At 40.5% G+C, this 15,816-nt stretch overlaps 1 protein-coding gene across 2 annotated transcripts in view; it reads right to left on the reverse strand.

The window, feature by feature from the left end:
- LOC111577406 (peroxidasin) overlaps positions 1-15,816 on the reverse strand; it is a 73,315-nt gene that overhangs the window by 30,418 nt on the left and 27,081 nt on the right. The window contains exons 4-10 of one of the 2 annotated variants that reach the window (XM_023283661.3): positions 15,481-15,552; positions 9,419-9,490; positions 7,633-7,704; positions 5,957-6,126; positions 3,036-3,153; positions 1,927-2,096; positions 622-894 (exon numbers count right to left, since the gene is read on the reverse strand). In XM_023283661.3, coding sequence (XP_023139429.1) covers positions 622-894; positions 1,927-2,096; positions 3,036-3,153; positions 5,957-6,126; positions 7,633-7,704; positions 9,419-9,490; positions 15,481-15,552 — 947 coding nt within the window. The remainder of the gene's footprint in view (positions 1-621; positions 895-1,926; positions 2,097-3,035; positions 3,154-5,956; positions 6,127-7,632; positions 7,705-9,418; positions 9,491-15,480; positions 15,553-15,816) is intronic. The other variant, XM_023283662.3, reaches the window with a different exon arrangement.

The following is a 15,816-nucleotide window of genomic DNA, read 5'->3' on the forward strand; positions in this document are numbered from 1 at the left end:
AAATGAATGATAAATCCAGTCTAGACATTGTTAATGTGGTAAATGATTATTCTAGCTGGAAACGGCTGATTTTTAATGGAATATCTCCATAGGGGTACAGAGGAACATTTCCAGCAACCATCACTCCTGTGTTCTAATGCTACATTGTGTTAGCTAATGGTGTTGAAAGGCTCATTGATGATTAGAAAACCCTTGTGCAGTTATGTTAGCACATGAATAAAAGTGGGAGTTTTACTGGAAAACATGGAATTGTCTGGGTGACCCCAAACGTTTTAGTGTAAGTGCTGACTGACTGAATTTAGTTTACACTGGTTAAGTTTCTGTAGGATTACAGGTCTTGAATTACCATGGACAACTAAGATAATCGCAGTAAAAATCACTACATTTGCTGCCTAATTGTGAAATTACTGCTAACTGGTTTACAAAAAAACATTGGAAAGGCAGTTAAGAGATCATGCTGTAGGAACATCAGATGTTAAATTTAAATGAAGAAAGCTTTCATGTCCTATTTGTTTAAGTCACAGCACATTTAATGAACGCTAAAACTTTCTATGCGGAGTCCTAATTTATAAAGAAACTCAATGCTTGAGTATACTTGGGAAAATCTAAAAGTTGATTTACCTTGTACGATGATATAAGCTGTAGCATGTATGGTGTCAACATTATTGGAAGCAAAACATGTGTACTGCCCTCCGTCAGCCTGGACCACGTTCTGGATGTACAGCCCTCCGGAGGGGGTGATGTTGATGCGCACGTCGTTGGGGAGGGGTGTCCGGTCACCCTTTGTCCAGGAGACTCGAGGCTGTGGCTGACCCGTGGCGCTGCACTCCAGGGTCACGCTCTCCCCCACCAGGACCTCAGTGTTCTGGGGTTGGATCACAAAACTGGGGCGCGCTGGAGCAGCAGCGTGAGCGAGGAGGACGTGGGAATGAGGGTAGATTAATTAGGTGATAAGTGGTAATATTATTCATCAGATAAAATCACATCATGGTAAAATTCTAAAAAGAAAGCTAGAGGATGGCGTGTTTGCACTTGAAAGGTCAGTTTAGAGGCAAACATCACCTTTGTATATTTCTATCAATAACGCTAACTTCAGTACTGCTAAACCCTTTATGTATGTTTGTGGCAAAACGTGGTTGACTCTTGTCCATATTTGGTCAGTGCTTACAGTGGAGTCAGAGAAAATATGTACACAGTGAGGGACCTGAGGTTTACAATCACACAGAAACAGGAAATGCTCAACATCTGCTTTAAGAAATGGCTGATGACCTCTGGGTCGTCCAGAGACAGCCATGCTAATCCACCACGGCGACAGCTATTAGCCCTGTGACTGATGATGACTGAGCACTGTTTAAGTGTGCACATATGTCAGGCAGAAGACAGGCAGAAAGAGCAACAGAGGCAGAGGACAGAATGTACTTGTGAGTGTGTGTGTCTGAGGAAAGAAAGTTTCACATCAGAGGCAGCAGGCTTTGCTCACAGCCCAGTGGGACATCCCAGATATGTGACCTGCTGAACTCTGAAGGTGGTCTCAGTGCCACTCACAGTCCAGACACCTCGCTCTACTCTTCCTACATTACCTCATAGTCACGATAAACCCCTGCTATCCCATTGCACAGTATCAAACACAACCCGCTGATTTGCACAGCCTACATCCAACTCGTCTTTATGCCTGCTAAGCGAAAAATGGCACACTGTTCTCCAAGAAGAGAAACACATGAAGATTTAGAATCCAGTAGATTAAAGTGGTGTTCCTGTTTCACATCCAGCTATTAATGATGATTAGCAGTCAAGAGTTTATCATACCATACTCGGCTGTAGCTTCCCTCTGGGATCTATAGTACCGACCTGGACATCACTGTTCCTGAGATTTCTAAATGCAGCTGCCTGTAAGGAACAAAGAGTGAGAAAAAAGCAACCACTTACACGGAGCTCCAAAATATCGCAGAGTGACCTGTGAAGTCTTGACCTCCCCAGCTACGTTTTTGGCCATGCACTGGTAGACTCCCTGGTCTGTCTCCCTGGTGTCTTGGATCATCAGCGTCCCGTCTTCCAGCAGGTTCAGACGGCTGTCATCACGCATGTTTAGAGCGTTGCTACAAGGAGGGGCAACAGATCCACACCACAACTGATTAAACGTGAATCAATAAATGTGTACAATCTACTTATGTATTGTGCTTTAATGTAACTCTAACATTTGGAGTGGTAACTGCATAATTATTTGTACAATCTCAACATATTTTCAAAGGGGAAAGGAGATAGTAGAACCCATTGACCTATATATTTAAAAAGTCAACATTTTCTCCTAAATTCTTGTATTAAATCAATCTTTAAGTTTAACAGCTTTTATTGTTTTAACAGACATAATATCCATGGACTCATGTGAAATATGCAGATATACAAAATATACATGTCCAAAGTCCTGAGATAGTCAGTAGTAAACCTTTGATATTCCCTCCCACAACCCTTCCTACAGCTCGTCTGCTGCACCGGCATTGGCTGTCTCCCTGTATGAAATATATATTATATATTAAATCATACGAACAATAAAATATACAGAAGTATAGACAGGCATAGGAAAAAGAACAAGCAAACAAACAAAAAACACAATGATCAGTAGGAACCACAATAATAATTAAAATAGAAATCAATCAATCAATAAAAAATAAAGAGATAAATTATTTAATATTATCCTCTTCATCCTGATCCGTAAAAGGTATACTTAAGTGTTGATAGTATTGTAAGAAAGGTGCCCAGGTCTTTGTGAAATATTGTGTAGTTTTTCTGAGTGTATGTTTAATTTTCTCTAGTTTCAGAACGTGCATAGTGTCCCTTATCCACCCTGTAAAACTGGGAGGAGATTGTTTCTTCCAGCAGAGCAGAATAATCCTTCTTGCAGTTAAAGTCATAAAGGATATGACCTCATGAGCCTGGCTGGTAACATGGCGATTTCTAAATCAATCTTTAAACTCGAACAAGCTTAAAACTCAGTCAATGAAGTGTGATCTTCAGTTATGAAACGTTTTGTGACTTACTTGTTCCTGAGCCAGATAATCTGTGGTTTAGGGTTGCCTTCGGCTCTACAGGTAAAGTAGACAGTGTTTCCTGATGTAACGTCGACATCCTGGGGCTCTGAGGTGATCCTAGGTATCTCTGGAAGAGAAGATCATAAGGGGGATGGAAGATAATGATGCAAATGCATGAGTGTGCATGTTTATTTGTATGCATGTATCCTTATGCTACATCAACCAGTTTGTCTGTTGTCTCAAGTTTCTGGTGAACCTGTCCTGTACTTCTGAGCAGGCTGGCAGGGTGAGGAAGCCAAGTCAGATTTATTACCTGGTCAGATGTTCAGTAGACTATCCTCTCTGGTAGTACTGCTTGAGCCACTGTGTCCAAAGATCACTGATCACACTGACGGCTAGATGTTCAACAAGTATGTTTATATTAAGACACGCGGGGGCAAAGAACATGAACAAAAGTTGCTGTCTTCCAAAGCATAATGTTGAATTAACCTGTATCCCAATAGAAAGATGACCATCCACATTCATCTGTCAATATGTAGTACACTCTCTCTCTGTGGCCTTGACCCAAAATACTGTGTACATATGGTAGACCGATTTCCAAAGCACTCCTTCAAACAAGTCGCTCCTCTCTTCTAACTCAGAGAACAATCGGTTTCTCATAAATCTGTGTACGTAAACCAAAGCCAAACTCATAAGAAGCTTCTGAATTTAGACCCATCAATCCATATCTCGTCATTAACACTGGGGCTGGTAACTGCAGCAGATTGAAAATCTTGTTTACAGCAACCATCTCCCATCAAAGGCCAATGACGAGGCTAGCCTGGCTCATCAGACACCACTTGTGCAGGGAGATGGCACTTTATCTCAAGGAGGGTGGCTGTTTGGACAGCTGTGAGACCCACTGTGCATTGTTCTGCCCTGCTTACAGGGAGAGGCGGGGAATACAAAGGGAGGGAGGGAGGGAGGGAGGGAGGGAGGTGTGGAATGGCTTCCACCACATTTTTAAGCAGACATTCTTCCCCTGGTGTCTTGCTATGCAGACAGATGGAGTGCAGAGGGTTACACTGAGCAAGAATGGGCAAGTTGGGGCCATCAAATTAGCTGCTGAGATTTCAATGTGGCTGAGTTACAATCAGCTGCCAGCTAGCCTGCCTGCCTTCCTGGCTCAGAAGAGAACATTCAGTGGAGCTGGAAGAAACACAGAACCAAGACAGCTGGGTTTAGTCCCTGTTACAGACCCTTACTGAGACTCAGACACACCGGCTGACAGTGGTATAAAGTATCAGTACACCTGAAAAACTGACCAGTGATACCCTAAAAATTCTACTTAGAATCTGTCTTTTGCCAAAAACAAAACAAAAACACCACCACTATGTACTATCCTTCATCATATACACTGAGGCTGAAGTCAACTTAAATAAATGCCAGTCAAAAAGAATTACAACAGCAACAAGTTTTCATAGCAACAGTAGAAAAGCTGCCAGTGTGTCATTCTATCCTACTGGGAGAAGAGCAGCTAACTTTGAGGATTTTATTCTGCTATTTTTGGGTGAATTATGAACTTTACAACCAATTGATTACCTTTTCTGTGCACTGTATTTTACTTCTTATAAACTAAGTAACCTTATTATGAATTCAGTGTGATATTACTTTACATCCATGTTTTATGGTGAAAAGAATAAATATTACATCAAGTGAACTTTCAGCAATTTATCAAAAGAAAATTTTAACAACAAACAATTAACCAAATATATTTTCTTCACAGTAATGCTAAAGGCTGTGGGCCCTTTCATCTCACCGTTCTACCCGTTTATGCATGCAGGCACACATGCACTACACACTACACAAAAACAGCACCTTCTGCTCACACATGGACTTAACAGCTGCTGCTGGTCTGAGACTGGAGGCCAAATTCAGGGAGTCCTGACTGACATTTCACCCAGACTAGAGACATAGCTGGTGGGGTTTGAAGAGTGAAACGGCTGGGTGCCTGTGAACCTCAGACACAAAGAGAGGATACACCTGTGCACACGTCTGAGTGTGAGGGTGAATGAGTGAAACAGGGTGACTAAGCATACCTGCTATCTGCACGAAGGAAGGCTGGGGGGTTTTGTCTGCTATGTTTGTGACAGTAGGCACATGGAAAACACATGCATGTTGCTATGGAACCATGTGTGCACGAGTTTATCCAGTGTAAAACATGATTAGGTTTCAATAACGAGTCTTTCTATGTCAGAGTACTTCATTAACTAGTCTCCTTCTGTCCTGCCTAGCTGATGCTGTAACAGAACATTAAAGTTCCACCGCCATAATTACAGTCATTCTCACAACAGCTGGGCTTGGGGAGGGAAAGGAATACTAACACAATGATACATGACATTTTACTCTGAAGTAAACTGATTTCATTGTATGAAAAAACGGGTATTGTAAAATTATTGACACTAATTGTAGCGACTTCAACGAACAAGAGTCGCTGAGGCACTGAGGCTGGGCCTGTTTGTCTGACGCACTAAACAAAAGAATTTACTGAGATTGCCAAAGAATAAATTTAACCTTTAATTAAACAAATGACAACATGCACAAAGTCATAATCAAAGTAATCAAAGCGATAAAAGAAAAATATGGCGACCCAGATCACCCTGTCTCTCCCTCAAACAAGGTCCAGAACGGTGAACAGGTGAATAAATCACCTTAATTATCCCGCTCATACGCAGGTGATGCTATCCCTCTATTCAACATAATAACAAAATAATACCAAAACCAAACAAACACAAACAACAATCAATATGCCCCTTAATCTTATAATAAAACAATCCATTCATGGCTCCTACACTAATCTTAATACATCACTGTCCTGTATATGAATATGCCTATAAACATTCCATCATGTTCCAGAAACGTCATGCTCTGTTTGTTTCATTTTTTTTTACCACAGTTGAGCTCCTCAGCGGTGAGTGTTGCCACCGATCTGCCCTGCAGGCGGCTGGGGTAGTCGCAGGTGGCAGCAGCCTGGGCATTGCCTGACTCGGCGTACTGCTTCAGCAGGTCGGCCAGCCACAGCAGCTCGCAGTCACAGTTTAAAGCGTTGGAATCCAGTCGCCTGAACACACAGAACGAGGGCAGACACACATAGGAAGAGGAAGAGAGAAATGGGAATGTAGCCTAACAACGAATCGTACAGCGTGTGATGAGTCTCTGTAGAGGTCTCCACAGCAGAGTTGTCTAAACCCTCTCTGGCAGTCTGTGAACTAAAATGGGTCTAGCATTGGCAGAGTCAACCCGGCTCAGTCCAAACAGTGGGACCACACTGGAACACACTCTCTTCCTGTCGTGGGAAACTATCTGTCTCCTTGGCCTCGTCTTCTGGTCACTGGTCCAGCTTCCAGTTCTACTACAATCTCTCCATTATCTCTGAAATTTTACAAGATTTTACTGGCAATGTTTTACTTTGGTGAGGCTGTTTGTGAAGCTCTCATTTATAAACTGGTAGAAAAGTAGATTCTTGGTCACACTCTGTCTTTGGAGGGCAAAGTGATTGTTCCTGTATTTATATCCTCCAATGCTAAACACCGTAATCAGAGGGAAGTGAGCTTTACCCGACTACAGGCACTCTTCCAATCTCTTTTCAAGAACACTGCATTTAACAAACACTAAAAGCTCAGAGATATCTGACACAAGGAGCAGAAAACAGTGAGATGAAGCTAGTGAGAGCTGTTCTTCACAGTTTGTTGGGTGTGATGCTATATGAGAGATTTTTGGTCTCATGTTGGAAGAGTTAATCATGTCAAATTTCAGGAAAATTAGGCATGTTTAACCCCCCTGCTGCCTTCATTTACGGGCACCAAAAAATATTGTTTCCTTGTCTGAAAAAAATCCAAAAATTCAGCAAAAAAATTCCCCAAATTTCTGAAAATTTACAAAACCTTCAGGAAGAAAATTCCAATAATTCCTTAAAAGTTTCCCTAAAAAGTTTATTTAAAAAAAAAAAAAAAAATCCCCTAAATTTGGCAAGAAAATTTTTGTAAATATTTTCAAAAATTTTGTAAAAATCTTCTAAAAAATCCTAAAAATATCTGAAGTGATTCCATATATATCAGTAAAACTTCTAATATTTTCTTTAAGAACATTCAGAAAAAAAAATTACCAAAATCCAGCGAAGTTTGTTGGATTTTTTTGTGAATGTTCTTAAGAAACATTTTAACCTTTTTTTTCCACCAAAAATGTTCAAAGATTTCCCAAAAATGTTGAAAATGCAGACATCAGAAGTTTCACTCTGAAAATATTTTTTTTCCCACATTTTCAAACTTTAAAACAGGTCAATTTTGACCTGCAGGACGATACAAGGGTTAAAGGAAGATAGAAGGCATCCCTCACAGCTCCCTCTAATCTCCACTGCAGCTGACTCAAAGAGAAAAAAGGAAAACTCTAGAAGGGACTGTGAGCCTTGCAGCCAAAGCGTGAGAACACTGTAGTGTGGTCAGATGGTATTTGCCTGATAAACACTTGATACTGCGTGTCATATGGTAAACAGAGCAGTACGGAACTTAACACAGACATGCATTCTCACACAGATGTTCCAGTGACTGTTAGGATCTTTTCCACTTACAGTCGCTTCATGGCCTGAAGATGAGAGAAGGTTCCCGGGACAAGCTGGGTAATTCTGTTGTTGTGCAAAAACCTGAGTGAGAGACAGTAAAGCGATCATCAGTGTTCGGAACTGCATCGTGCTATAGCTGTACATCTGGCTATCTGGCTGTAGGACTGTGGATGTAAGCCAGAGCACATGGTGAAAACCTAAAACCTTACAGCTGTGAGGTAACGGTGCAGCCACTTCCCACCATGCCGCCCAGAAGGAGGAATTTAATTTGAACAAATAAACAGTTTTAAACACAACATAAAATGAATTTGCTAAACTAATAGCAGTAGATATCTTTAAACCAGGAATGAGCATGTGCCTTTCGTTAATATCACTTTCCAGATGGGACAAGAAATATGATCGTGTTCCCAGACATTCTATGACAGCTCAACTTGATAACGCTGGAGACTCGCATTCCTTAGCTAAAAGCAGACCAGATCATTTTTGGTATTTATGTAAGACACTGCCCAAAACTTTTCCTTTTTAAGTAACTATAAATGAACTTTTACATCTTACAGGTCTACAGATACTCTCTCTCACTGCTTCGATCGTGACCATGGAGATATTTCCCAACACCAACAGAGTGTGCACCTGGGAATTCCTCAGCTCCCCTTCTCCTCATTTTTTTGCAGGTGTCCTTCCATCTCCTGACTCACTCAAGAGACTGGGAAGTATGGCTATACTGGGCAGCAACTGGCTCGTAAACAGTGACACAGGAATTTAACGGGACTTCAACTCTTAGACATCTGCTGGAGAGTTTGTAGTAGAAGCAAAGGCATCATCGCATCTGCATGTTGACCAGAAAGTTCATGTGGAAGGCTTTTGATTGCTGGTTTGGGACTAACAGGCAGGCTACAAATAAAACATCACGGTAATCTACGTGGGCGAAAACCACAGATTTAACCCTCCTGTTGTCTTCATTTATGGGCACCAAAAAATATTGTTTCTTTGTCTGAAAAAAATCCAAAACTTCAGCAAAAATATTCCCCAAATTTCTGAAAATTTGCAAAACCTTCAGGAAGAAATTTCCAATAATTCCTTAAAAGTTTCCCTTAAAAGTATTAGGAAAAAAAATCTCCCAAGTTTGGCAAGAAAATTCTTGCAAATATTTTCAAAAAATGAGTAAAAATCTTCCAAAAAAATCCTAAAAATATCTAGTGATTCCATATATATCAGTAAAACTTCTAATATTTTCTTTAAGAACATTCAGAAAAAAAATCAACCAAAATCCAGCGAAGTTTGTTGGATTTTGGTTCACATTTCTTTTTTTTCCTCCAAAAAATGGTGAAAAATTTCCCAAAAATGTTGAAAATGTGGAAGTTTTCACTGTAAAAATATATTTTTTTTCCACATTTTCAAACTTTTAAACAGGTCAATTTGACCCGCAGGACGACACGAGGGTTAAAGCATATATACTCTGAGTATATACACACACACACACACACACACACACACACACACACACACACACACACACACACACACACACACACACACTGATCTGTGTATTTCAGGGCTGCTGTGTGTGAATGAATCTACATGAGCTTACACACCAGTACAATACCATGCTAGTTTTTGTTTCGTGGTCTCTAACAAGTCCCTCTGAATCCAGTTGCATCGATGGATCCATCATTTCACTGATATATGTGAGAAAAGTCCTTCTGAAAATGCTTTTTACTCTGGATTTTTCTGGATTGTGTGTGAACTGGATAAGGTTTAGGAATTTTGGGGAAAAGGCCAGACAGGATGAACTTACAGTCGTTCCAACTTTGGTAGATGGGTGAATGATTCTGGTTCCAAAGACTCAATGTTGTTGAAGTGAAGGTACCTGGAGGAGAACAAAAAGTAGACAAAACACAGTGAAACTGGACTGCGTACCTTTATTGCCCTATTAGGCCCTAAGAGGTGGCTGAATAAGATCATAGAAGTGAGGCTCTGTCAGCCCTGTTTACCTATCCATTCCTGGTGCTGCATATTACATGAATAACATAATTCAGAAAAGCTGATACCTAGCTCCACAAGAATGTAGACAAACTGCAGAAATGTGCACATTAAGCACTCAAGTTAGACAGAGATGTACACATTCTGAAAATTTATGGCTGCTAATGAGACTCTGCAAGTACAGCAATTATTTTATGGCATTTAAATTGAAAAAAACATAAATAAGACTATATTCTAACAAATACAAAGTTAGAGAAATGAAATCCAGCAGATGGCAGTTGGACATCTTGTTGTTCAGAGAGAAAAAGCAAAACTCAAAGCAACTGCAGCAGCAAAACAGACACAGGAAAGGCCAAAGCAGCACAGAAAGTCAAGTACAATGCAGTATTCCTGCTCTACACAAGAAAATGAATTTTAGTTTTTTCACTGAGCATAAAATGTGAATTTAACTGCTTGGGTTTTTAGTTATATTTTAAAGAATCACCAGAACAATAAAACAAACAAACCAAAACCAAAAAAAAAAAAACAAACAAAACTCCACCATAGTCTAAACCAGCGAAAGAAAACAGTATTTTCATTTTGCAGCCACTTAATCCCCACTCAAAGATGATTCTACACTAGTTATGTCATTACACTTTCAAAACTATTTGGAATTAAGTATAGCTGCTACAACTGTAGATTGCAGTGAGATGAAATAAAATAAAGTCATGGCTTTAACAGTGTCTGGTGGGACTGCATGACATTGAAAAAAATTGTTATAGATACACTGCAACATGAACAAATACGGAACGTTTCTTGACTTGATTAACTGTTTGGAAATAATGAATTATTCTAGAATAAGTGCTGTGATTTTATATACACTGCTCAAAAAATTAAGGGAACACATAAATCACACATCAGATCTCTATGAACAAAATATTCAAGATTCCGCTGAATCCTCATTATGGTCGCAGGACAGTTTAGAATCACCAGTGAACCTCAGCATGTTTCTGGACTGTGGGAGGAAGCTGGAGAACCTGGAGAAAACCCACACATGTACAGGGAGAACATACAAAGATCCTGAGAAGGCTGGGACATGAATTGGGGATCTTCTAGGTGTGAGGTGAAAGTGCTAACCACCAAGCCACTTTGGGGTCCTCTCTGTCGATTTACATTATGTAATTCACTGAGAACAAAATGAGGGATGGACTCAAAATCACACCAAAAATCAAAGTGAAAAACTTAAATCGCAGACAGATTTAACTTAGGAAACTTCATCAGAACAATTGATCATGCGTCTCAGTAGCGTGTTTGGCCGCCTCATGCCTGCATGCCCTCCAGATAACGTCTGAGCGTGCCTCTGATGACATGGTGGATGCTCTGCTGGGGGATCTCCTCCCAGATCTGGATCAGGGCATTTGTGAGCTCCTGGACGTTCTGTCTCGCTACTCGATTTTGTCGGATGAACTGACACATGCTGGCTCAGGTTCTCAGTTGAACTCAGGTCCGGAGATTTTAGGGCTAGTGAACGACATTGGTGCCCTCGTCATCTAGGACCTAGATGGAGCCACAGGAGGTCAGGCATTGACCTGTACCATGAGGAACCCAGGGCCCACTGCTCCAGGTCTGACAATGGGTCTGAGGATTTCATTCTGACACCCAACAGCAGTCAGGGTACTACTGGCAAACACATGGAGCAATACACCGTGCAACCCTCCAAGGATATCCCTCCTCAGATCACCACTGGTCCACTGACTCAAACCAGTCATGGTGGATGATTTTGCAGGCAGCATAACGTTCACCAGGGCATCTCTATGAGCTGCTCAGTGCTGGGCTATGAGCACAGGTCCCACTAGAGGATGCTGGGCGCTCATACCACCCTTATGGAGTCTGTTTCTGACAGTTTGGTCAGAAACAAGCACATGAGTAGCCCTCTGGAGGTCTCTTTGTAGGGCTCTGGCAGGGCTCCTCCTATTTCTCCACATCCAAAGAAGCAGATATTCTTCCATGTTGCTGGGTTGCTGCCTTTCTACGGCCCTGCTCTGGCTCTCCTCGTTTAAAGGCTCGTCTCCTGGTATCTCCTCCATGTTCTTGAGACTGTGTTCGAAGACACAGCAAACCTTCTCACAGTATCAGTTGTGCCGTCCTGGAGGAGCTGGACTATCTGTGCAACCACAATCGGCTGCAGGTATCCTTCATGCTACCAGCAGTCATAAGGGACGTAGTAAAATGTAAAACTAGACAAAAATCAGTCAGGAAAGATCAGGAGTGACGTCTGAGGCCATCACCTAGAAAACAACTCTCTTTTCGGGGGTTTTCTTGCTGTTGACTCCCCTGTCCACCTAGTGTCGCTATGATTCGCCAAAGCAGGTGAAATTGATGCACAACCACTGACACTTCCCAACCCGACAGACTGGCATCTCAGAAGTGTAGCACAACTGGTATTATACTGTGATAATGAAGTGTTCCCTTAATTTCTTAGGTAGTGTAGGAGTGCATCAGAATAGAAAAAAGAGTCAATTAAAAGCTAAAAACTGACTTTTTATTGTGAGGACTGTTTGAGTGTGAATGTTTTGGAACCTTTCTCATATAATGTAACACTGCAAACCGCATCCAAAATAGTTTTTTGCTTTGAACGCTGTTCAGATCTGGTTTTGCACTTTTCATACAGAGCCTTGTGGTGCTGATTTAAACAGTCAAACCAATGAGTTGTCGTCTCGTATAGCAGAAACAATCTCAAGATTGCTGACAGAGTGCCTCTTTTTGGTCAACATGGACCTTTCTATAGCTAAAACATTTCTATACAGCTGGCTGGGGCTACAGGGTAATGGCCTAAATGATAATCAGGACTATTTTGATCAATACTGAGATCATGTTTATTTATCACAATTAGTCATTGATTTTACAGACAAAATATCTTTATTTCACTCTAACATTTAAATGAATAGAGCGGTGCTTCCACTTTAATGCTGTGCTACATTCCTAATGTACAAATCCGCATTTAAAAAAAAATTTATAAAAGAAATTGTACCCAAAAACGTCTTATTTGCTGAATGATTGCTTATCACTAGACACTACAGTTCAGCGAGGTCCCTTCAACTCCTCTGACATGAAGACGAGGGTAGAAGCTCAGACTGGACCAAAAATTATGTTGAAAAGGGTGAAATGGAGTCAGAAATAGAATAGAAACAGAAATGTTAGATTTACACCAGTTGCGAGCAAATCATTTTTTCTACACACATTTAAAATGTCAGTGTCGCAGTTGATCAGGTTCATGTATTTGTGGGAAGCAAAATCATGATTAATATTACTTTAATTGTGCAGCCCTATAACTGACTACATTACTTGTTGCTACCAAATATTCTCTTTCACGTCTTCCACTTTGGTGTGCACATATAATGTCTGCATGCTGTGTTGTGAATAAATAAATAAACAATCCATGTATGCTAAAAATCAGAGTAAATTATGTTCTCCTGGACAGACTTGTCTCTTTTCACAGAAAAAGAGAATCATGTGAGTTTTCTCTTTCAGTCAAGCAGCAAAGAAGTTGTAGCATGATGAGTTTAAGTTAACTTATCTTACTTCATATTACACTTGCAGCAATGGGATCACAGTGCATGTGCACATCACGATGTTGATGCTGCTGAAACAATACATGGTGCAGTCCTACAGTTTACAGAATCTACAGACATGCTGATAAAGCATCAACAGATGAATAGTGGTGCGTCCCGCAGGAATGTAAGTGAATACATCTTTGTTGCTGCTGTTTATGTGCATCCTAAACAAGAGTACAAGTTTAGACTTTGGCATCCATTTCCCAGTGGAGATTTATAACTATTGAAGCATTTGCAATGCGACTCAAAACTTGTCACCCACATATTAAACTCTTCATTACTGTAGCACAATTTGGAACAGCTGCACAGCCTGGAGCGTGATGTTGAAAGTGCATTTATATGGTGAATTAGCCATTTGTTCTCTGTTACTGAGGTTAGAGTGAAGTACAGTGAGTCATTGTCTTCTCCAAGACTACAAAAAGCCAAATTTTCAAAGGACAAGGAGGTTATTGTATATCATATGGCCATATTGGTTGTCATAATGATTCTCTGGCTTGTTAATGATTGCAGAATGATTGATTGATTGCAGAAATTGCATTCTATTCTGAAAATAAAAGTCACGTTTGAAACACCAGTGACTGATTTTACTTGTCAAGCATGTAGTTGTGTCAAGATACAACAGAGACAGTTGCTTGTAAAAGAGAAGTAAAATGTTTGAGGACGCATTGTGATTTATACAAAGCAGCGGAATTTATATTTCACACTCTAAACCAGGGCTGTCAAACTCATTTTAACTCCAGGTTCCACATTCAGCCAAGTTTGATCTCCAGTGGACTGGTCCAGTAAAATCACAGCATAATAACCTAGAAATAACCACAACTCCTAATGTTTCCTTTGTTTTAGTGCAAAAAAATACATTCCGAAAATATTCACATTTAAGGAATTATCTTTCTACAAAACATCATTAACAACCTGAAATTTCTTAAGGAAAGTAAGTTCAATTTTAACAACATTTTGTTTACCATTTCCACATTACAACTTCCAGATCACAGAGTATCTATGGGCACAAAACGTTTAGTCACAGGTATCTGGAACTGAACAATATAGTATTTTACTTTAAAAAAGACAAAAAACACAAAATAAGACAAAATATTGTAAAAATGACACAAGCGACAAAAGCAAGAAACAAAATGACAAAAATAAGACAAACGACATGAAACAAAACAAAAAAGTGACAAAAAATTTGACAAACAAATTACAAAGCGACAAAAAAATGGACAAATGAGACAAAAAATTATAAAAGCGTGAAACAAAATGACAAAAACGATACACAAAACAATGAATAAAGCAAAACACAAAATGACAAAAATGAGACAAAAAACACAAGCAAGACAAAAAGGAAACAAAAGGACAAAAATGTGAGACAAATGATAAAAATCAGACAAAAAAAGACAAAAAAACAGCAAAAACAAGACAAACTATTACAAATATGAGACACAAACTGATAAAACAATGCTACAATCAATGAACAATCTAGTATTTTACTTTGGTCTAGGAAGTATTTTAAGTTTATAATTTTACAAATTGTAGTTAATGTCTTCTCTGGAATTTTTACATTACAAAGTCGTCCCGCAGGCCGGATTGGACCCTCTGGAGGGTCGCTTTAGGCCCGCGGGCCACATGTTTGACACCCCTGCTCTAAACAAACATAATGCAGGTTTCTCACATATAAGCACAACAGTTTACAGCAAATCAGAACAGTAGAGTGGTGCCTGCAGTCAGAGGACAGATGCAAGTCAAGCTTTATTCTACAGCAGATGCTCTGACCAGCTGCTAGCAGCACTAGCAGCACAGGGCGAGATGTCATGCTTAAAGCTTCACAAGGGGGGGGGGCGCGCATATCTGTCATCTCGACCACAAGACATGCGACGCATGCAAAAGGATCAAAGGGGTCAGCGCAGCATAAAAGGGCGGGTGCACACACGGCATGCATGGTGGCAACAGAAAAGTGAACAGAGGAATGGACGTGGCACATGGTGGCGGGGGGTTGGGGTGCAGGGAGAGAGGGCCACTGATTTAAACACTAACTGAACAGAGCCATCATGATAGCTGTGGAAGGCCTACACAGTCATGTCACAGGAACATCCTCTGGGACCATCACCACACATGACTTCCAACCATGTAGACCTTGCCAGGCTTCATGAATTGTTCGTAGCAGTCTTTCAGGAAGGGGGTGGGGGGTGGGGGGTGGGGGGGGGTATTTCACAGATGAGGAGAAGTAGGTGGGAGGAGGAGCAGCACTGCGAGCAGAAGGAAAAGGTGGATGAGGAAGTAGGTCACTTACAGTTGCTCAAGAGAGACAAGCCCCTTAAATGCTTGTCTGTCAATTGATTGGATTTCATTCTTGTACAAATAGCTGAAAGAAGAGATAATCAGTAACATTAGTAACTCACACACTCACGCAGGATCATCTGAAGTCTGCCTGGTTATATTAAGAGAAACAGAAAGGATCTGATCAAATAACAAAGATAGTTTAGTTGCCATTTTAAAACGATATGCAAATGTACGATTACTGTGTAGTATGCTCAGTGGAAACAGAAATGTTGAGATATTTCATGATTTAGTTCAGTACACACACGATATCCTGCTTCATACGGACAGCACTACTAGTTTTCTACAG

This window comes from Amphiprion ocellaris, chromosome 20 (genome assembly GCF_022539595.1).
Source record: "Amphiprion ocellaris isolate individual 3 ecotype Okinawa chromosome 20, ASM2253959v1, whole genome shotgun sequence".
Lineage (NCBI taxonomy): Eukaryota > Metazoa > Chordata > Actinopteri > Pomacentridae > Amphiprion > Amphiprion ocellaris.